The sequence below is a fragment of the Halichoeres trimaculatus genome, unplaced genomic scaffold, assembly GCF_033239565.1.
Source record: "Halichoeres trimaculatus isolate MK-OKI-2021-1 unplaced genomic scaffold, fHalTri1.1 fHalTri1_scaffold_10, whole genome shotgun sequence".
Taxonomy (NCBI): Eukaryota; Metazoa; Chordata; class Actinopteri; order Labriformes; family Labridae; genus Halichoeres; species Halichoeres trimaculatus.
Window position 1 is genome coordinate 12128325 of NW_027437187.1, and position 23727 is coordinate 12152051.

At 40.9% G+C, this 23727-nt stretch overlaps 1 protein-coding gene across 1 annotated transcript in view; it reads left to right on the plus strand.

The window, feature by feature from the left end:
• The first annotated feature begins 614 nt into the window (after positions 1 to 614).
• The window catches only part of gnao1a (guanine nucleotide binding protein (G protein), alpha activating activity polypeptide O, a), a 120621-nt gene continuing 97508 nt past the window's right edge, over positions 615 to 23727 (plus strand). Inside the window, exons 1-2 of the mRNA XM_074677738.1 lie at positions 615 to 1389; positions 2200 to 2242. Coding sequence (XP_074533839.1) covers positions 1272 to 1389; positions 2200 to 2242 — 161 coding nt within the window. The 5' untranslated portion in view covers positions 615 to 1271. The remainder of the gene's footprint in view (positions 1390 to 2199; positions 2243 to 23727) is intronic.

A 23727-nucleotide genomic window follows, 5' to 3' on the forward strand; every position in this document is an offset into this window, starting at 1 on the left:
TACAGAAGTTCATTCAAACTACATAATGAGAATTAATAAGGTGAACAGCAGAGGAGTAACCAGGTACAGCAGAGCTTCCGCTGCACGTGACCAAATTCTCTTTCACGGGCCACATGATAGAAAGTGAAAAACCCGTGTGAAGCTTATCTCTATAGAAACTGAGCAAACAAGGTCACTTGGTGTCACTGAGGGCTCTGCGAAGTTTCCGGGAAGTGGACCGTTATTGCAAAACTCTCTGATTCAGATATGTGAACTTTCCCATAAGAACATCATTTAGAAAAAAAATTAAAAATTAAAAAAATAAACCAAATAAATAAGCAACAGCATAATTTCCCGACTATTCACTGCACACAGTGAGGTGTGATTGTTTTGGCCACGTGCGCAAAGATCTATACACTGAGCAAACAATGCTTGGTCACGTGCCTTATGGATTGGCGCTTGTCGGCTAGAACCTCCATAATTCTTCACTTTTTGGCTTTGAAACTCATTGAACACGTGAGCCCTTACATTTGATGTAAAAAACTGACCCTGGTTCTCAACTGTGGAGGTATAAGTGCACCGCCAGGCTGCGCCACTGGGAGTAGGATCTGCTCTCCCTCCCTCACCAATTCCTTTCCTCACGGTTCTGACGTCACCAACCTGCAATTGAACGAATGATCTGACGAACAACCGAACCTCTACCGGAGCAACCGGGAGGCAGTAGCGTTGCAAAGCGAGTCCCCGCCACCCGCCACGGAGGAGCCAAACGGAGTAAAGCGCAGTGTGAGCCGCTGTGTGAACGTCGTGCTGGAACCAAACGATGCGAGCGCTGCACACCTCCGCCCATTAACACTTACTACCGACTATTGGAAGAGAAGAGAACCGTTACCGTGATTTAGCCTACCTACAGGAAAACGAGAAGACTGCTGGAGAACCGGACGGACAGAAAAGCGCCGAGACCACGCTTGCGAAACGAACAACTGCGGTGGCTACATCGTGGTGTTTCTGCTCTGTGGACCAAACCGAGTGTTTAAATGCTTAACGGTGCCGAGTCCCCGGCTTGAGAGCGAGAGAGGGAGCTGCCCAGAGAGCGAAAGAAAGACAGAGGGATCACAGAGGGATCGAGAGCATAGCGCAGGAAAAGAAGACGGAAATTAACCAAGAAGGAAGAAGAGGATTTGCAAGCAGCCTTATTTCCTCGCACAAGTTTCATTGCATCCACCTGTGTGTTCTTTTATCTTTCTGCCGTGGATCCCGGTATCGGTAACGCTATCAAGCTGTGTTCTCTAACCATGGGATGTACTCTGAGCGCAGAGGAGAGGGCGGCTTTGGACCGGAGCAAAGCCATCGAGAAAAACCTCAAGGAGGACGGTCTTACTGCGGCCAAAGATGTGAAACTGCTGCTGCTCGGTAAGAGACGCCTGATGAATCCCCCGCTGTGGGGCCTGTAGATCCAGGATTGAGTGAAGAGAGGCTTAGAGGGCTGCAAGGTGTGGTGACAGGGGTGGGCGGCTGGTAAGAGACGATCAGCACTGATTATAGTGATGGAGGATGTGAAAAAGAAGACATGACATCGATTAAAAGCGTATTAACATTTTTTTTCATACACAACAATCCAACATTTAGATCGATTAGCTTGATCACTACACAGAAACACACCCTGCCCTGTTATTGCATCACTTTGAAACCACCTGCCACAACAGGATTGTATCCATCGAGTGTGTTGCAGGTGGAAAAACGTTCAGGGCACACAGGCTTTTTGGGTAAAAGGTGAGAACTATCACAGGTGATTACTGCAGGAGGAGTCCAGTAAAAATGGCAGAATGCAGCGATGGAAGGCCAAGCACAGGCAGCTCAGCTTCATGTGTTTGTGCTGGGAGGTTTAATCATTTGATCTTTGAGAGAAGTTAGCATTTCTAGTGTCTGACTTAGTGGGGGATGGAAGGAGAGCGTGAAAAGGATGGGGTTGAGGAAGAAAGGGTGCAGCCACTTGCTCCATCTTTTTTGTCTCCACCCTTCTGCTGCTGCCTTTATTCACTTACAGGTTTTTAAAAAGGCTGATTCTCCCCTTTCTTTTTCTTTTTCTATCTCTCTCCCACCCCCATCCTCTATCTCACTGTGTGTTGTGCTCTCTCCTCTCTCTATCACACACACACACACACTCACACACACACTCACACACACCCTGTTTACATTGTCCTCTTGTCTCTTATCCCTTAGGGGCTGGAGAGTCAGGGAAAAGCACCATCGTCAAACAGATGAAGTAAGTCTCAAATAAGCACGGTCTAATAACCCTATAGTGTATGTGTGTGTGTCTCTGTCACTCTTTCTTTCTGGTTCTTTCACACATTACACACACACACACAGAAATTTTACACTTGGTTCTAGTGTAGAGTGTAGCCGCATCACGATCACACCTCGATTTGGTGCCATATTCCTGGAAAAAGGCAAGTCGTTGACCCTGTAGTGCCCCAGACTTTAACCCTAGCAGGCCCTGTCAAGCATCCGCCCAAGCTTTACTCTTTCAACCCTCAAACAACATCTGATGTTGCTCTGTGTGGGTGGAAACATGGATCAAGCTGGGTGTGGAGAAAGGATGATGCAGGTGCAGTGATTTGCTGTAGTACATGTCGGATGTAGTGGTTGCCTTAGCACGTTTGATCTTCCAGTGATTTATCTATTGTCCAAATTTAAGGTGTGGTTTTATCCCAAGCATTGTAACAGAAAGAGCTCATTAACCAGGATTGATGTCAGAAAATGTAATTTGGAAGGAGGGAAGTTTGGGACACAGTGACTGATATGAATACCTGAGGGCAGGATAAGAGGGCCTCAGGTGGGATTCTCCTCTCCTGTTCTCACCTCAGTGATTTAGTGATCTGAGGGGCAGAGGTTAGCAGACATGTGGAGATACCATGCTAATGCTCTTTAAAATGACATACACTGACAAAGCTTTTTTTTTCCTTTTTAAAGTGAAACACTTTTAAAATCAGGACTTAATTTGACTCAACTGAGATATTCGTTTTTATTGCCCACCTTCACAGAAACAACAAACTATGATCATTTCAATGTGTTTGGTGACTACAACTCCCTGCAGGACTTCAGTCATATGCTTTGATGACCAGATCCTTCCGTTTCACTCCAGTGTTACTGAATCCTGCTATTTTTATCAAGCTGAAACAATCAATCCATTAGTTCTTCAGCTGATCGACAGAAAATGAATCAGTCAGGCTGTTTCTCTGTTGAGTCATTTATCCCAAAAAAGCCAAAAATTCAGCTTATCAGATGTGAGAGTTTTCCGTTTAACTGAAACTATTCAGGATTTATTTTTTGTGGCACTAAAGGAGACAGAAACCTAAGACTTAGAGTAGCAAAGAGCTAGGCATCTAATGCTTTTTTGTTTTAGTAATAAGGGAACTCTTTGTGTTACCTGTGTCATCACTGGCTCCTGTGGTCTGTTACACCCTGTATGAAGACCATGTAGCCTGCTGGGTGTGTGTCTGTGAAAGCCTGTGTACTAACCTGGGGTCAGTCTGATATCACCATGATGAACAGCCTCTTCTGCAGGGAGTAAATGTGTTCCTTTGGTAGTAATTTTATAGACTTGATTAAAAATGTCTTATTTTGCCTCTATGGTTACATAATAATGTCCTTATAGTCACTCTTCATAGTACATGTGCTGCTCTATGTAGAATCTTCTCATAATTTAAAAGTATTTTTGTATTTATTTAACTAATCCTTTAATATATCACATTACTATAGGATTTACTGTGGCCCTCAAGATCAGCTGCACATCAGCTGTTGAATCAACAGTACACTTAGCCCCCATCCTGCCCCTGCCCCTTTTTTCTGTAATGTCATTGGTAATCCTGTCATGACATATGTTTTTTCTCAATCTCCTCTGCTGTGTCGTTTTCACTGAGGCCTGTTTCAGCTGATAATAGGCTTTGGTTGTGGCTGCACAGTGACATATCACATGAGGACATGATTCAACGGATCCAGATGAGCCCATTTCTCAGCTGTTAATGGTCATTTCCATTGCACAGTGCGTTCTGCACACTGACTGACCATCACTTCCTGTGAGATCATTAAATTAGTGTAGAGGGCAGTAACCTTTGAAATTACTGGACCCTCTGGAGACTGTTGTAAGTGGCACATTGATATGATGCGGATAGATGTTATGAGGTGCTTCTATAAGGGTTAGGCAGTATGATGTTGGAGATTATAGTTTGTTTCTGTAGTTAAAAGGTAAACCCATGAAATTGTGAGTATTTTTCATCACAAAGAAAGAGAAAGCAGTATTCTCTCATTTCTTATTTGGCTCCTTTTGTTTTTTGAATTCAGCCCTGCCACCTCCGTGTTTCTGTCGACTGATTACTGTCTACAAGCTATTCTTACTTATGCTAATTAATGAATTGATGAAAGTGCATCTGGCAGACAACATTGCCTGTTAAATTTTAAAATTAATCAGATGTTTTATTTAAAACATTCTGAATGCCTCACAGAGGCTGCTCTCTCTCAGGATGAAGAGCAGGGTGATACAATATGCCTCCACAATATTTCCTCATGATAAGGTGCGCCGGCCCTCATGATGTATTGTTGCAATATCAGAGGCTTTAAAGCAGCCAGACACTCTCAGAAATTTATACAGGAGGGTCAACTCTGTGTTTGCAAAAATATATATCCTCCTTACTTGAATAATTGCTGACACAGGGTAAAACAGACGTATATTTTCCTGACAATATGTACGTGTATTTCATTGTACTGCCCCACGGAGAATGTCGTTATTACAGAGAGGGAAGCTGCTTTTGATGTGGTGGACAGCGCCCTGCCGGGGAACCCTTAATGTTCCTGTTCAGAGACGCTCTGCTATTTCCTGAACCGCATCAGAGGAGTGGAAAACCCTGACTGCATTTTCTTTTCACAGCACTTTGAACATCTGGGGCGTGCTCAAGTGACCAGTTCTGTGTGTGTCTAAGAGAGATAGAGAGACTGTGTGTGTGTTAGTGTTTTCAGACAGAGATGGGTGGATTAGATTAAGATTTAGGCTAGATGGTGTGTATATTGAGTGGCAGGGTTGGTCGCAGCTGTGCATGTGGTGTCAGTGAATCGAATTAAGGAGTCTCTTAGAAGTCTGTGCGATACAGTGGAAAAATACTGACACCGTGCCTGCAACAGACAATATCAAGCTTGCGAGGCTAGATCTCATCTTCAAGGAATCACATTTGAAACATTTCCTGACGTTCTGTGTTTTGTCTTTAATAACTTTCTTCGGAAACACACATCATGTTTTATGAGACAATAATATCTCTGATAACACGTATTATGATAAATTACTGGTGATAGAGCAGGAATGGAAAATCTGTTGTGAGGACTGGTGTTCTCTGTGTGAATGCTCAACAAAGAGAGCAGTGTGGTGAGTGGAGTACAGTTGTGTATGGAGAAGTAAGTTATTAAGTAATAACAGTTTCTGTTACTCTAAGTGCAATGCAGAACTGTTTGCGCAAACAGGAGGAAGAAACAATGAAGCAGAAGAAAATGACAGTATGACTGTGCAGACGTACAGGATCTGAGGGGAAAGTACTTTGTACGACAAAGATGTGAATGACTCGGGTGCACATATGTATGTGGTGTCCTGTCGTGAGCGTAAGGTTTAGGCCTGCACCCTCTGGGACTCGTTCATGTGTGAACAACATATCTCTTTCTCCTGCATGGAGCTGGGTGTGTGTTTGTGTGTGACACCATCTGTTTATGGCGCCTGTGTGTGTTTAGACGTGTGCAAAGGTCCTCTCGTTGCCCAGCTGGCAAACTGACCTCTCCAGCAGTGCTCACTGTGTGAGAAAAATCATTTAACTTCCTTTTTTTAATACTATATAATTCAGCACAAACCAAAAAAAGTGCAGCCTGCTACAGCTGCTGATCAAGAGAAGGAAAGGATTTAAAGTTGTGCTTGGTGTTGGGTTGTAGTGCAGCCGTCTGCAGCACTTTGTACTTTAGCTAATTATGTGCACATTGTTTTCTTGCTGCCTTTAAAAGCTCTGCTTCAATGGAAGGAGTCTTTTCAATATCCTTTAATATAAAACTAATAAGTCAAACTGCTTTGAATAAGTCTGCAAGCTCTTTTTTTAAAACACAGATAACACAAAGCTGCATGCTTTTCTTTGCAATTATATCATGATATAACTGAGAAGTGTTTTGATCATGTGTTTTTAAAAAATGGTTAAGACTCACTTAAAAATAATCTTCATGGTGCTGGAGGAGTTTCTATGATGTGAGTTTGGAGGCTTTATTAAAAGAGACAGAGTCATATCAAACAGACTTTTTAAGATAACCAAGCAGTCAAAGTGGGATGATTGGTGAAAAGGTCACATTATCAAAAGCAAACATTTTAGTCACATTAGGGACTGGGTGTTGAATTCCTGAATTATATTTCCCAAATTGAACACTAGTGGCTTACTTAATCCCTGGGGGGAAAACCAAGGACACTTGATCCTGTTGATGAGAGTTTATGGTAAACTATTTTCTGCTTTCCAGTTTAGTTGACAATATTCAGGGATTACAGATGAAGAAAACAACTCCAGAGGGCTCTGAATATTCACGGGTGCCTAATATCCACACTTACCAGCAAAAGAAACATAGACACCACCAATGACATGATCCAAGAAATGAAATTAGAAAGTCAAATTCATTTATTTTGACTGTGCACTGGTGGTCGGTTTCGAACATGCTGCTCTGAGAGTGAGCTGGACCCCTTTTAGAACAATCAATTTTCGGTGTTTATGTGGAGCTGTCCAAACATTTCAGCTTATTTTGTGTCAAATTGTTTGCTGTACGGTGTGATTTCTTCTGAGTAATGGAGAAAAGACGTTTATTTTCATGAATACTTTCTCATTTATTTTCCAACTGATAATAACCAGGCCTGAATTTGAAGTGCTTGGACAAAGGATCAGGTGGTTAACGACATTGTTAACAAACGTATGTGGGCATTAAAAGTGATGGCTTTCAGTAGAAGATGGATTTACTTTTTTTTTTTTTTTTTTTACATATTTTCCAAGAAAAAAAGCCAACAAACCAATATGATAATTATTGAACAGATTTTTTTCCATTTGACATTTAAGACTGATGATATGTTTTGTTGTTGTCTAAGCTAATAAACCAACTGATGTGAACTTTACTCTACATGTAAATCAAGTGATTTGAGATGGATATGTATAATGTAGGAACTGCATATGGAGCTTTCTGGCAACATTTGGCTACAGTCAGTTTTCCTGAACACTAATAGTAGAAACGTGGTGTTGAAAGAGTTAATTCAAATATCTTCTTTAAATCTGTAACTCCCAAAGATAGAGTCTGGACCACCCCAGGGGATCATGGGACACATAAGAAATAAACTGCATCCTTTGTATTTTTTCATTAAAAGAATGACTCCTTGGGTTATGGCAGATGGACAACAGCATCAGTTTCAGCAGGCAGGTTAACAGCAGCACAGGAAACAGTCATTGTTTGACTGCTGTGTTCTTATGTGTTGGATTTTTTGATTATTTGGAGGGACAGTGGGAGTTGCCAGTCTCTGGCATCATATTTTAGGGATCCTGGGCTGAAGTTTGGGAACCCCATTGTAATCGTTAGAATGAGTGCCTAGTTATTATTTTTCATGTCCTTAATGAAAGCAGCTGTGTAACACCTCATGGTCAGCCTATTGGCTTGGTCTTGTTGCCTGGTGATGGTCCCTGATACTGACACTGAGAGTCATATGTTCTTCATTAGCTGTCCACAGGCAGGGGTAGCAAAGTCAGAGCTAAATGAAACAAAGTCAAAATGACAACTCAATCATCCATATGTCTAAGACCATGTTTTTGTACCCATTGAAACAATGTAGTGTCAGTTGTAACTGTTCTCATAGTACAGCCTTCATTCCAACTCCTGTTTGTAGAGGGACCAAGGCAGATAGAGCTAATCCCACTTTGCATTGACCAAGAGGCCGACACTCCCTGGAAAGGCAGTCAGTCACAGGGCTGACACCTTCAGACAGAAAACCATTTGAGCTCACATCCACACCTACAGGCAATTTAGAGTCACCAGTAAACCTTAACAAGCATCTCATTGGACTTTGAGGGGAAGATGGAGAGCCTGACAGGCATGACCTGAAAAGACATGAGAAGGACATGCAAACTGCTATTTACAGTCCATGGTTCAGACTTCGAGCTTTGGTGTTGTTTGGCAATGGAGCTGACCACTTTATTGCCTTGCTGTCACCCTAGTTTGGTTGAAATATTAACTAAGATCTTTGATTTACATCCACCATTCTATCAGCTCTTCTGTAGCCAAATGTGTTGATTGTCCACCTTCATGGAATTTCATGTGATCATTATTATTATTATTATTTTCATTTTTTTTAGTAATTGGGGTGCTTTTCCCTAGTTATTCTTATGAGTTGATATTTTATGAATACTGTACAAATTGTAATGATAGACTAAATGCTGTTGTAAAAGACTGTACTTAATGCTGCTGAGTAGAAACCCATCCTCCTGATCAATATGCAGCCATGATGAGAACAGGATTGTACATTAACTGAGCAGGCTTCTCTTGATGACTGATTCCAGTGAGATAAATATCATCTTGCTCATACTTGTATTTTAAAATGTGTACTACATGCACTCCTGAGGGTAGGAACAGGGGGAGATTAGGACAGAAAAATGACTCATCTACAACCAAGGAACATTCTTCAAAAGCTTTTAATCACCTTGACCCTTGACATTAGTAAGAAGTTCTAAATTGATAAAGTGATGCCAGGGACAGAAATTAAACAGTGTATTCAGTCAAATTCAGTGGAATTTTTAGAATATTGTCAAATGAGTACAAATGAAACACTTTTCCAGTTTTAATAGGGAGGTTTTAGTCAGGGCAATGTAAATCAAATAGTGGTGATAATAGAGTGTTTAAAAACTGGGACTTCAGCTTCAGTTGTGTTTAAAGGGATGTCATGTGAAAAGTGCAGAAAGGCAGAAAAGCTGAATGAGGACAGAAATTCCAAGATGATCACTCCTGCAGACTCCTGCTCACTTTGTCTTCAGTGTGTTCAGTAGATGCTCAGCTAACATGAATTCTGCTTGCAGTTTAGGTTGAAACAAGATCCTTCTGCCTGGGTCCTGCCCCCCCCCCCCTGTTTAGATGCTGATTACCTTACCCAACTGTTTACTTTTCATTCTGACAAACATACCTACCAATTCAAGCTCAACCATATATTTTTTTAAACATCAAGGAGCGCTGCTAATTTAATAGTAGTATACTCATGTGCTAAGCCTTGATACTCTCCTGTGCATGCATTTGTGTTTTTTTCATGTGCAGATCTTCATCCAGCCTCCAGGCTGTCAAACCTAGCACGCTCACTGAACTATCAAAAGAAGTCCATACGTTTGGTAAAACCTGTCACTGCCTTTAATGTCAAGCTGACAGTTGATATGTGCAGATTTCATATTACTAGAGTAGGTAAGCTAACAACTGCTGATGATACGGGCTTAAAATACACCATCAGCTTTGAAAGCCCAGAAGAAGGTGGTTCATGAAGTTCTGTTTTAGCTTTTAGGTTATCCTTGGTAAACTTTCTGTTGTTCAAAAATGCCTGATGGATTGGCTCCAGGTAGTTAACCACTTTTTGGGGCTAAGCAGTCTGCAGCCACTGCTACTTTGTATTTCTTCAGTACATTGTGATGACAACTTTTGAGGTGACTTAAAGCAGCTCTATTCATTTAGCAGCCCACAGACCACATGCAACCTATAAGCAGCCCCTGAGTGACCTGAGAGCAGCTGCCAAGTGATTGGGATTTGTTTTGATGAGAAAAACATCTTTACCAACACTGAGAAGTTCTTACAAAAATTACAACATTATTACAGATATTGACTGCAATACCTGTCGTAACCTAGCAACTAACCCAATGCATTGCGTCACTGAGCAGGTGCGTTTGAAAAGTTCACATCAGCAGTCTTGCACAGGTGAAAATAGCATGTCTCTTTATTTTATCACCCAATCCAAAAAACAAGGTGTTAGCTCTGCAACAAGTGTGATGCAATGTTAAAAGTTTATTGAGTCTGAAGACACCATACTGAAAAACATGCAGCGTTTCAGACAAACTTTCCCGAGGGATCTCTTGACGGGGCCGCTAAAATTCAGAGTTTGACTGCATCTCACAACTGGAGCTGCACTACAATAAAGCAGGCTGGCATAGCTGAGGAGAGGACCACAGCAGCTTAACTTTGATGCTGTAAATGTGTGGCCCAGCTCTTGTCCTCCTTGCGACCACATTTCTAGTTGAATAGCCCTGCTTTAAAGGTTTGTGGTGCTAAAACATGAGGACTTTTTTGTCCCCTTTTCCTTAAATAGTTTTGAGACGTGCTTTGCAAATTAAATCATATATCCTCCACTGAAAGAAAGTAAAACATCCCTACCAGAGTTCACAGTTTGTTGCAGCTGTTCTTGTTCTTCTTCTGTGCATGTATTAGTGAATTTCCTACTACCATCTACTGTATCTGAACAGGTGAGTTACAATATGTGAATTAAAGAAGCTTTAATCCACTTTTTATTATTGGTTCAAGTTTTATCATCAGAATAATAAATGGAAAAAAAAATCTATCACAGGTTGATAATTTATCCTGCAGCCCTTGTTTGTACATGTTAAATATGAATCGTTCTTACACTTTACCAGTATTTTCATGTGTTTCGTCAAATGATTTAGTCGTAGGTCTTTTTAGTAAAGCAGTTCCTATGAAAGAAAGATAAAAAAAAACTTCTCAGCCTGTCCTCCATTACTTCATCTCTGGCTTTCCTCTCATACAAAGTATGTGTGTGTTTATGCGACGCTGACATGATTGGAGGCGACCGGCCGAAGGGAGAACAAACGCTATCCGTCCCTCACGGCTGCACTGCTTCCCACAGGCTTTTCCCACCGTGTGTGTGAGTGAGTGAGTGTGTGTGGGGGGGCTTGTCTAGAACAGGAGATAATTAGGTTTAAGCCTCAGAAGAGGAGAATAAAAGGGGGAAGGGGAGTAGGATGGAAGAAAAAAGGTGGTGGTGCTCTGTGCAGAAAGGCTGAGGAGAGGGGGTGGTAGATCGGGGGACACAGAGAGGGAGTTTTAATGAAGGAAAATCAGCGCCTGGTGCATTAAAAAAGATAGAGAGAAGCAATGTGGAGAAAGAAAGGGCAGAACTTCATAAAGTGGTGATGAAGAGAGAGGTGAGACTACTGAAGCTAGAGGAGGAGAAAAGAGAAAGAAGAATGAGAGGGACACCCAGCAGAAGCAGCCAGGGAGGAAAAATTCAATTGAAGTGGGAGTGTGAAAAGAAACAGAAGAGAAGAGGGTAGAGGGGGGATGAGTGTGAATGAGGCCGGGGAGGTAAGAGGAAGGAAGGGAAGCCATTTTGAGCAAGAGGAGAGAGATTGGCAAGTGAGAGAACATATTCTCACTTATTAAGCAAGCCAGGGGAAGTGACAAAGAGAAACAAGGACAGGGTGCAAAGGGTGCCCCTCCTCTGGACTCTGCTCTCCTTGATAATTATTAGCCTTCCTCTGGGACGGTGAGACACATGGAGAGAAAACAGGGAAGGAAAAAAAAGAGAGGGGGTTAGACAGAGATGGAGTGAGGGACTCATGTTGGCACCAACTCAAGTCTTGCATGAAGAGACACTCTGTAACTGGTCATCGAGAGCAATCCGTCAGCCAGATCGTCATCCTTCATTGGTTAAATATAGCCGTGGGCGTGCTCATCAGCGGAATGATTTGATTGGCTGCCTCAGTGAGCTGTGAAATAACAGCAAGGGAACGTCTCATGATAGCTGTGTTTGTGTGTGTGCATGTGTTGGCCAGCGCTTCCAAGAAATCTCTGATAACAGTGGGTAAGAAGAGTGTTTGAACCCTGTTTGCATCTTGTAATTTGGCAGCAGGACGCCAAATAATCAAAGCTTGATCAAAGTAAACACAAATACACACTGACCCAATGAAGGATGGTTCCCTTTTTTTCTTCTTTTTTAAACACTTCGAACCATTTAAATCAATATCAAATCAAATTGATAAGGAATTGAATCGCAACCTAAAGAATCAAAATCAAATTTTGAAGTTCCTAGCAATACCCAGCCCTACACCTAATGTAATTCTGTCTTTGGTATTGTTTTCTTTCCTTAGAAGTATCCATATAATTGGAATTAAAGATGTATTCTAAATCAGGGGCTACAACCTTCAAGGGATTCACGCAGAAAAGCAAACGTCTTCTGTGTCCAAACAAAATTCAAACTGACGATTTTTTTTTTTCATTCCCAGGTGTCGTTTCACACAGCGCCACACATATAGCTTAGCAACAGGTAGCTGACCAACCAACTAAATGTCTCCTGCTCATAGACTAAAAGAAAGGAAGACAGCTTGCTCGGCTTGAAGTTAGGTCAACACAAAAACTGCCCCCTCCTGGTGGCTGCCTGCAGTATAGGTCAAAAAACCCATCTCTCCAGTCATTTCAGATAAGATGTGGTTAAACTTAAAAAAAATAAATACACCTTGAAGAAATGTTTCTCACATCCAATTGTTGTGGTAATATGTAGATATTATTGGACTGCCTTGTATTCAAGTCCTCTTCTTTCTTTAAAGTTTTGTTTTTATTAGCTATTAGAAGTTAAAATCATGGTTTTACGTCACATTTAACAATGATTGACAGCTGCCATATTTTTATTGTTTTGTTTTAAGGGGACAGGTAAAATGCGTAGGGGGGAGAGCCAAGAAGAGATCAGACTCTCAGGCAAAGCCACCTCATCTATATACAGTCTATGCTAATGCTTAAATGGTGGCCTATTAAGTAGGGCTGCATCATTGTCGCAATCGCAATCGCAATCGCAATTGATTAAAATCAAACACTTCCATGTCAAAGCGTCCTTATTTGCTGGACAATCCAACATTTCACATAATGTGGATCACTAAAACTTGCAATAGGTTGCGCCCTGAAGAATACAACAATTGAATCTTTGGTGGAAAAGGACATATTTATTGGCAGCATCTGAAAGAGGCTTCAAAATGAGACAGCTTTGTTGCGCTTTGATGCAGCTGGATTTGAGATGCATCCTCCAAACGAAGCAGCCCCTGATGTAAAACCCGGGTTGGATTTCGGTCTTTGTCTGTGTGTGTGTCCTAATACTCGAGTTTTCAAACTTCTCTGCTCTTCTCTTTGCTGCAAAGACAATTGTTTAAAGAGAAGAATTCAACTACCCTGTAATCTTTCTCAACCCTATTAGCTCTTCTGAATACATTCATCTTTCCTTTTCAGAAGTTTGTAGCTTGTACACTGAAGTCTTTTACTCTATCTTATGAAAATGTGTCGTATTTTGTGCACAATTTGTTTTTGCATGTTGTTCTGAATCCAAAGCATTGAACATAGCTCTACTGCTCTTAATACGATGATATTTCATGTATATTTAACATATTGAAAGTGGCTGTTGTTTCAAATTTGTGCACACTGATGACACTTAAGCCACAGGGTGCTAATGCTAAGTTCGTTGTATGTTTGCAATCTGCAGCAAATTATGCTCAGTTTACAGAGTATGATGCAAATGGTCAACCCATTGCTCAACCAGATCGTTTAAAAATGCTTTAACAGTTGATTTAATATTCAAGAATGGGGTTGGAACAAAAAAAAGAAAAGAAAATAAACCCAGTAAGATGAGGTTTTGTTTGAAAAGACTCCTCAATTTTGGGCAAGCAAAGGTGGGTTCTGAAATGATCCCCACCTTACAACTATCAATACCACCAGATGATGACCTCACGCATTGCTCATGCACTCTGTACTAAAGCATGACAGAAGTCTTAAAGTAGGGATACGATCGTTTTCTCTCCAGGACCTCACAAACAAACTGTCTCACACACCAGAGCATTATGTTATGGCACTATTGATAAGACGTTGCTCTGCATACTGAACAAATCGTCCTACCTCTTTCTGTACTCTTTTTTTGTTACCTCCCTCTGCTATGCTCCCTAAATTGAAAGCTGGGTTTTTTTGCTCTAAGCCACTTCTTCCCTCTCTCAGTCTGCACAGTTATATGAGCACAGGTCAATATGACTGAGTGTGGTCCACGCGCTAATCAGGGCTTCTTATAAAAAACAATGGTCTTTTGTGGGAGGACAGTGAGTGTGTGTGCTTGTGCACTCACACTCAACTGAGTGTTTCTTTTTTCTGTTTGTGCATATGTGGATGTAGTTGTGTAAGAGTGTTTCCTTTTTTGTGTGTTAGAACCATTTGGCAGATTTGATGTCAGTTCAGTGCACCGCAAGACAAAGGAGTCTTGTTACAGTGACCGCACTCAGCTGATACAAAGTCAGCTGATGGTGACTGTGGCTGGGTTTGAAGCTGAGGGAGAACATTTGGAGAATGTTTCTGTTTGCATCATCAAAGTAAGAGCAGAAACAGAAGCTATTGAGAGTTAAATACTTCTGTGAAAACTTTTTGAACTCTTTGTGTACAGATGTAGTCCCACTGTGAGATTAGCTGATGTGATCCTTTTTTTAAAAAGCATGTGTGCAGGAAATTCAGCAGTGTCATCAGACATAAAAGTAAAGTCTTTGGTTTGACTAAACATATAAGAGGAGGAACCTGATAGCACCAGGGCTGCAGCATTACACCAGATTACATCATGTTAATTTTTCGTATCACATTTTTCTTTACTTTGTAAATCCTTTTTTTCTGAATTGATATGATCCTTAGCTTGCATGTTTGTGTTGTCCGTGTACATGAATTAGGCAGTTGGATTTTATAAATGTATATTATGTTATTTATAAATGACAAGTAAAGGGTGGTATATATTTGGCTAGACACTATTTGCTTTTAAAACTTAAGTCTGTAAAAAAGCTAACTTTTGGATAGGGATGGGTACCGAATTAAGTACTTTTATAGGTACCAATCATATCTGTCTGTAGTACTGAGTACTGATTCACTCAAAATCAAAGGGTACCATGTTTCGGTACCTAAATGCATCCTGGTGACTGTGAAGGAGTGTAAGAGTAGGCCATTATCAATGCTGGACATGATCACAGCAATGCAAGTTGAAACAACGAGAAATAGATATGTCAAATTGAAAAAAGTTACATTAACAATGTTATTTACCACATAAATACACAAAAAGTACTGAAAATTGCAACCGTTGAGTAATGATACTGATTGCCTGGTATCGGGCATTGGTACTGTACGGTTTCAAATGTGAAAGGTAACCATCCCTACTTATGGCTGTCATCATCATTATGCTGCAAAAAAAATCTACCCAGGGGACAAATAAAGTAACCTAACCTAACTGTAGTGAACCATCTCACCTAAGTCTGATGAGGTGCCATCAGTTGTGCAGGTTTTTAACTGAGTACTAGTCCTGTTTTACCCCGTTGATGTTAATGGATTGAAAATGTTAAAATGAAGTTGTTTTTATTCATACATGCAACTGTCCATGTATAAATTTTACAGGGTTTTAGATTTGGTTGAAGAGGAAGACTGACCAAAACAGCAATAATACTCAGCGCTGTGCCACAAATGGACCAAAGAAGTTTAAACATTTTTCAATATCATTTTTTTTAGCAGTAACTACATTTAAATATGTTATTAGTAGTGCTGGGCAAGTTAACGCGTTATTTTCGCGTTAACCCGTCAATCTATTAACGCCGTTAAATATTTTATCGCACATTAGTGCATGTTGCTCACATGCTTTTATTTTGTGAATGTCTGTTGCTGACCGCGGTGGAACCGGAAGTGAAATTGGCGGAAAAACACGATGAGTAACCAAAACAAGCATGGAGAGGAGGGGCAACGCCACGGAACTTAAAGGCACTCGCCGCTTAGTGTATCAGTCCGCGCGCACAGCGTGCCAGATATTAACAAACGCAGGTAGTCTGCCAGGACGAAGAGACACGATGAGAACTACAACCTTATTTAGCGGTGTTTTTGTGTGAAAGTAACGCGCTGAAAATTCTCTAAATAAAGCGTGAATGCAGACCAATATCAGATTTTTTGGTGGGAGTCCGTTTATTTGTGTTTTTGGTCAAGTAAAAATTGGCCCCGTCTGAGTGCAGAGGAAACCAGCAGAGGAGCAGGGAGGGGGTGTTTGGTGCGAGCGCCCTGGGCTTCTGCTGCACAAAAACACTGCTGTAGGGGTAATTTCTGCCCTAAACCTTGTGATAGGACCCAACTTGTTCCATCCAAGAGTATCACTTTAAAGCCCTGACAGTGGCAATAAGCTTTAATTTTGTATTTACATTTTGTAAATTTGATTTGCACTAAATATGTGATTTAACTATTACTGTATAACAAGTACTGATTTAGTGTTTGCATGACAGATGTTATGGCAATTTCACAATGCGATTAATTATGATTAATCAGGGAAATCATGCGATTAATTACAATTAAAAGTTTTAATCGTTGCCCAGCCCTAGTTATTAGATATGGCTCACTATGATTCCCCAGGTTAAAAAGAACAACCCTAAGAGCGATGGCACATCTTGAGAACTGCCTGTCTTGTTGCTAGAATTCATGAAGGCCTCACTCCTTTGTTTCCACCAACTGACTGTGCTTGACTTTGTTTGAATCCCTCAAAGTAAGTAATTAATATTGACACAGGGGAAGACAGCTGAGCTGAATAATTACATTTCAACCTTGTATGTGGGACAACCTGATTAAACCAGAGTCCCATGAGTCTCTGTGTCTCCCTCCTGTCTGACTGGAGGTTCCATCAATTCAACATTGATTCAAAAGGTCCTTTACAGAGCATATGCTGACTTATACAAGTATAATGTTGATGTTATTTACTGCTTGAAAAACTACTTCCTGTAAAGTTACAGACAACTGGAGCCACAGAATGAAGGTCACAACATTTGATTTACATTATTATTCACATGCCTGTTTTATATGTTCCTATTTCTTACACTTCATTTTACTAAATGAGGAGTCCTCCCCACTTGGAACATGGAAACATACTATGTGCCATTGAAGCTCAGCTGCTACTCCACTATTGCAAGTCACCAAAAAACAATTGGAAAGTTTGCATTATGTTATGATTGCCAAATAGTGTACCGGTGGGAGTACCTACATTTCCAAGCTTGGCTCATTAAAGTGTGAAGAGTTATGTTACTGTGTGGTTTGTCAGCCGCAAAGAACCATTTTAGCCGTATCTGGAACAGAACAAAGACAAGTAGAATAAATACTGACTAATACAGGGTTTCAGCACAGGGTGCTGGGTGTGACTCCTCAGCAGCTGCTCTTACCCAACTGTTAATTAGGCAACGGTCATGACACTGCACTCTGCAACTGTCAGCCTGAGCTCTGCAAGGTGTGCATGTGTGTGTGTGTGTCTGTTTCTTACATGTGTGTGTCCCTGTAGATATCAACCACTGGGGAAAGAGAGAGGGCGTACCAATGCTTTCTTTTAATTAGTAGTTGATTGCAAAGGGAAGTGGAGAGAGGGAACATGAGAAAGAGAGGCAGAAGGAAGGGGCTGAAAAATAAATAATAAGGAATGATGCAAGTGAAGATGGCAGTGACGGGGAGGACCTGACAGAGAACAAGTATGATGTTGGGTAGAAAGTATACAGAGCGCGAGTGGGAGAGACATGGGCGCAGTGGATGAAAGGAGATTTGGCAGAGGACAGAGGCAGATAGAGATAAAATGTGGCAGTGAAACGGAGAGATAAAGGCAGACAGATTTAATGAGGTCTTCCCAGATGTAATACTGAACTGTAATTATTCTGCTCTCCTGTCTGCCTGAGTTAATATGCATGTGTGTGCAGCTCCTAACAGGCCTGCTGAACTTGTGTGAAGCAGACTGTGTCCCCTGGCACAGAATCTCTCTGTCAGCTCATGACCCAGCCTGGAGTCTGCACTCCACACCAGCAGGTGTTAGACTCAGAACTGAGTCTCCAGGAGCTTCCATTAGGATCCAAAAGTGTGGCCACCAATTAGTTTGGCCTTTACTGGATAAATTACAAGAGATATTATCAAAGAGGCACAAATGCTTTGAAGCAATGAAAAAAAATCAGCATTGAAGAGTTGAATCATATTTTCTTGATGTAGCTCTCATTAAAAGTAGAGAGCACAGGATGAGTCAGGATGTAATGTTGATAAATGAAGTATGTTTTCTAAATGTTCAGAAGACCCTCTGACAGCGTTAATTCTGACAGTATTGAAAAACATAGAGCACTTTAATTTCTCAGCTGGTGCACTTGGTCAAAAAGTTGAGTGTAAAACACTCATCCTAATGGTCGCCATCTTGGCTGCGTAGTGAAAGGGGCCGTAAAAGATTACACCATGGATGACAGCTGCAATTTATGGATGGCAGATGACTCAGACTTAAACTTTGGGGACTTACTACTTGGCTCAGAATTGATCTTTGGAGACTTAAGACTTGACCCAGACTCGAACTTTGGGGACTCTAAAACATAATATTTAGTGTTATAAGTGGGAGAAAAAAAATCGAAAATTTAAATTGAATAAGCACCCCAAAAATCGTTAGAGAATCAAATCAAGAGAAAGGCATGTCACCCTAGCTCTTATCAGTATCATGGATAGCTGCTATTCAGAATCATTCCAGCTTCTTCTCTTAACATCATCACAAATTGGCAGCTTGTTTTATGTCAGGGCTGGAGCTATGAAGACTGATCATAAGTTTGATCGTAAACTCCTCATTGATTATCAGAAAGATTTATTGCACCATGAATTGCATGAATTTTAATAGGGTTTAAGCTTCCAGCTTTCTAAGTTTAATATTAGCATTTTTGCACTTCAAACCAATTACAGCTGTAACCGAGCCAAGTATGGTCACAGCTTGGCCCATTGTTTCGTGATAATACAGAAGAGGAGGAAGAAAACAGTTGGATGTTATCAGGTGGGGCTTTTTTTTCTCTCTTTTTTTTCTTCTTTTTTTCTTCTTTTTTTTCTCTTTTTTTTCCCCCTTGTCTGCATTATCTTTTCTCCTGAGCACTGTGTCATATGACAGCGTTGAAAAGACCAATGCATTTTTTTTCTAGCAGTCAGAGAGATGTGAATATGATTAACTGCAATAGTGACCATCACCAGCCCTCTCTGTAGGCTACTCCATCATTCTAAACTTTAAAACTTATTTAGGTATCAGGTGGGGCTTTAAGTGGACAAAAACAGGTGCTGGTGCTGCCCCAATTCTTCTTGTCATGTATTTTGTGGCCAGTATTTGTAAATCGTCAAAATCACTTTAATTTAGATTCTAATAAATCTAAACTTTAACAGGTAACAGAAAAATGAATGATGATGTGCTGATTTTCATGACGTACACAGTCAATGAAATAAATTAATTCAGTGTGTCACAGTAAGAATCTCTGAATCTCCATGCTCCTATGCAGCTGTTAACCTCTTTTAACCATCGCTTTAGAAACTTTTGACTTCCTGATGATTTTACATTTCTCTCTGGTGAAAAAAGGAGAAAGACACATAACCTACAGAAAAAGTCCTGATGCACCAGAGGGTTTCATTTACAAGTGCCAGCACTGTGTAGACATTTAAAGGCAAACATCATGCCTGTTACTTGACTGTTAGAGTCATAACTGATGCTCAAAAGAGAGCTGTCCAATGGGTCCACTCTTAAAATGTTTACGGAGGAAAGACATTTCACCGTGATAAGGAAGGTCCAGTTTACGGAGAGAGTAAAATGCTCTAAATATTTTAAGGTTTCAGAATATGATGGTGTTCTGTCAGCAGCCAAAAGATGGTAAAATAAAATAGTTGAATGCTTGAATTGTTAGATTTCAAAGCACCATCCAATGTTTATGTATTCTGCTAGGTTGCTCTATAAATATATTATTACTCTGGGTATTGTCCTTTAGCCCTGAGAAGTTGCCTCTGATCACACATCTAGGGATGTCCCGATATTACATTTTCACTTCCGATATGATACCGATACTGCAGCATTGAGTATTGGCCGATACCGATATTAATCCGATACGATATCAGCATTAAACATGCATACTTTTATTACTTATTTTGTAGTAAGTCATGTTAGAAAATACTTGATTAAGTGATATTATTCAAACAAAGAACATTAATCATCAACAGTAGGTATGAGGAAAAACTGACCCATTTATCATTAACCAATGGGTAACAGAAATTTTAACATTAAACATAAAAAAAAACTAGTAATTGAATAAAATAAAGAATAAATTAGAAAACCCAGAAAATAACCTAAATAAATCAAATAAAAACAGCAGGAGCGGAGTCTGGAATGAACTGCTTATATCGGAGATTTTAGATGCATTCCGATATGATACCGATATTTGTTTTTTTGCTGATATCGGACCAATATCCAATATTAATATCGGACTGGGACACCTCTCCACACATCCCAAGAAGCAGCAACCAGTTTAGTAAAGCTTGAGAAAATGACAAGCTGACTTGAATCCTAACAGTCTGATGGTTGATCTGAAGTGACCAGTGTTATCTTCCCCTGTGAAGCGCTGCTAGCTCTGAAACATGGAGCAGAGCTCAGGGGCAGGGGGTGTGACTGAGGGAATGTATGCTCAGGATGCTGCTGCTTGACCTCCAAGCGTGAAGGCAAGTGAGTGAAGCTACACAGCAGGGTAGCTGATGCTTGTGTTCCACCGCCAGTGTGTGTGAGTGTGTGTGTGAGCATGTCAGTTGGGCTGTGGGCTGCATCACTGACACCTTTGTTTATATTTAGCTTCTTTTTTCAAATTATCTTGCTCTTCTTTCACTCTGCCTCTCATGCCATCTTCATCACTCGACAAATTCTTATCCATCATTCTTCCTCACTCTCTACACTCATTCTAACACTCCAAATGCTTGCACGCACACAAACACACACACACAACACGCAACATACTCAAGGTAGGTAACTGTACGTGGAAGTGTTGACAGGAGCTGGTCAGCGTGCACTTTGTCACAGCTAAGAGCTCTGTCGACGAGGACTACAAAGTGAACGGATGCACAGCATAGCGATAAAGAACCAATCACAGAGAGACTCCTGTGCATCTAACTGTGTATGTGTGTTTGTGAGTGTGTGTGTGTGTGCGTGTGTGTGTGTGTGTGTGTGTGTGTGTGTGTGTGGTTGTGTGAGGACAAACAATCAGAACAGAGATAAAGGCATAATTGCACAGTGCAGCTGTAGGCTTTGTGTTTGCGTGTGTTCACATGAGTAGGTGTGAGGATAAAAATATGACTGCGAGGGATAATGGGAGACAGAGAGGAGAGAGGCAGGCATCTTGTGATTGATATGATGTGAGTGTGCATTTGTGTGTCTGTGTGATGAAAGCACAATCATCAGAGAAGTCTACAACACACACAGAAGCCTTGTATCTTCATCTTTGTTTACTTTGTTTACCATTTGACAGAAACTTTAACCTCTGTGCTGTTGTTTGTGTTATTATGAAACAGCATTTAGCTTAAGGATGGATCAAATTTGAGCACTTTTAGCATCACATTAAATTTCCTCCAACACAGAGGAAACTTGCTCCATATTTGAAGGTAAACCATGTGAACTTGATCTTACAGCACATTATATCTATTGATGAATCTTTGTTTTAAATGCTTTTAGCTGTAACATTTGATGTGCTGACATTCTTGGGTTAAAAAACATATCAGCACACATGACCCTAAGGGGAGTTTAGAGGCTGCATTGATCCACACCAGGTCCCTCGGGGTAATGGTGCTGAAGAGTGGTTGTCATTACTTAATTGCATATAAGCTGGCCAATCAGGGTGACTGGTTTCCCTGGAACGCTGCCGCTGCTGACATCTGCTGATCTGTACATAATTCTCCTCTGCAATGCATCCCTTAAAGGCAGCAACACTGCTGAACACACATTTTATATTTTTATAGCCCCAAATACTTGGAAAAAAGCACAGCATGTTTTCAAACTTTACTTTAAGTTTATTGGGTAAAGAAGTGCCCCAAAATTGTTGTTTATTTCAGTTGAGGCTCACTTTCAACATCAGTTGGAAAAAAGACTTGGGTAAGGATGTGACACTACATGATGGACAGGGAGACACAGGCAAAAGAAAAGGACAAAAAAAATGTTGAACACATGAATGTACAGATCAGACAGAGAAAAAAAAGACTTGGGTACTTGGTTTATCCATATCCAAAAACACCAAGCCATTACAAGCATAACTGCTCCAAGGCAAGGCCTAAGCCAGCGCTTCCCAAAGTAGAGAAGGTGTTTGCCTCCTGAAGACCAAGAGGATGATGATTCCAAAGGGGAGCAGCCTGAAATTGATCAGCTCTACCTCCCACTCTATTTTTTGAGATAATACCACAAGCATGTCTGTACTCTACAAATGTAATGAACTGTGAGGATAACTGGACAATTTTTAACAGTAGGATCTGCAGGGGTTTTGGTTGTTGTTAGTAAAGACAAATTCAAACTGGGCTCCTCCTTCTTGGCTCAGTGCCAGCTGCAGCACACACCCACAGCCTCTGACCATGACTACGTAAACACATTTACTAGACCAGCAACCACCTGCAGCACCACATTTCTACGTGGAAGAGATCCGTGAGCTGTGCTCAAGACTTGGTATGCTGGCACAAGCTAATCACAAGTTTGCTGCTCAGCAGAAAGCCAATTTACATCACTCCTTGTCCCATGCTGCTCTCAAGGTGCCCAAAAGTGAGTCGAGCCAACCTTCACCATTATTTCAAAAAAAGCTTTATCTTTTTGACATTTGTTTCACTTTGTTTGGGGTTTTTTTGCTCTGTGCCACATCCTCTATCATAACCACCCAGGATAGCTTTTTCCACTCACAATTTTCAACACCCAAAGTCACTTGCGCACTGGGTGCTCTGTGATTTGCTGAGGTAACCATGCTTACTCCCTGCCAAAAAACATCCCAATACAACCAAAATATCAACATACAGGAGCAGACGCTGACACACATGTATCTCTATACATGTGTGTCAACGTCCCATAGGAGATGATTGAGCAGGATTATTCTTGTAAAAGTTCTCATTTTATTTTTTAGGAAACCTACCTTTAAGGTCTGACGTAAACAAACATTAAAGCCTCGAAAACATAATCTTTTATTTTTCAGCTTCATTCTCAGTTCTTGAGAGGGTACCAAATTTTGCCAGAACCTGCACCATAAATAAGTTGGAAATTCACAAAAATCCAGAAACAGGACCCTGTGAACATGCTCCAGTGGAGGGATGTCGGAGTTCGAGGCTTCAATATAATACTTTAGAGACTTTTGGGATCTGTTAAGGTGCTTTGGTCTGGCACAGTGCTCTAACACCCAGCTGCTGTTTAAAATGATCGTCAAGAGGAGTGGTCCCAGTGATCACATGTCATGTCTGCGAACTAGCCCAAAACTCCTGACCTTAATGAATCAGTTCCTCTCACTTTCAGAGTACTGCAGGAAAATAATACACTCCAAACATGGTTGTTATAAACTTCAAAGGGCATTATGTTTGAGCACCACAGATGCAAATTATTTAATGTGTTTTTTGAGAGCTTGCTGACATCTGTTGTTACATTTAACACCTGCTATTTGGCTTCAAAAACGACAGCCACCAAATGATATCATGGAATAATGTCGCAGTTTAATTGTCCATATGTGTGTCTCTCTGTCCATCTGTCTGGCCCGGTGTGAAACTAAACTATGTTTCAGGTCACTGCAGATTATGCCAGCGCTACAGGAAATCACACACATACACCGATACATACACACACACACTCACACACACACAGTGCTCACTCTCTCTGCTGACAGA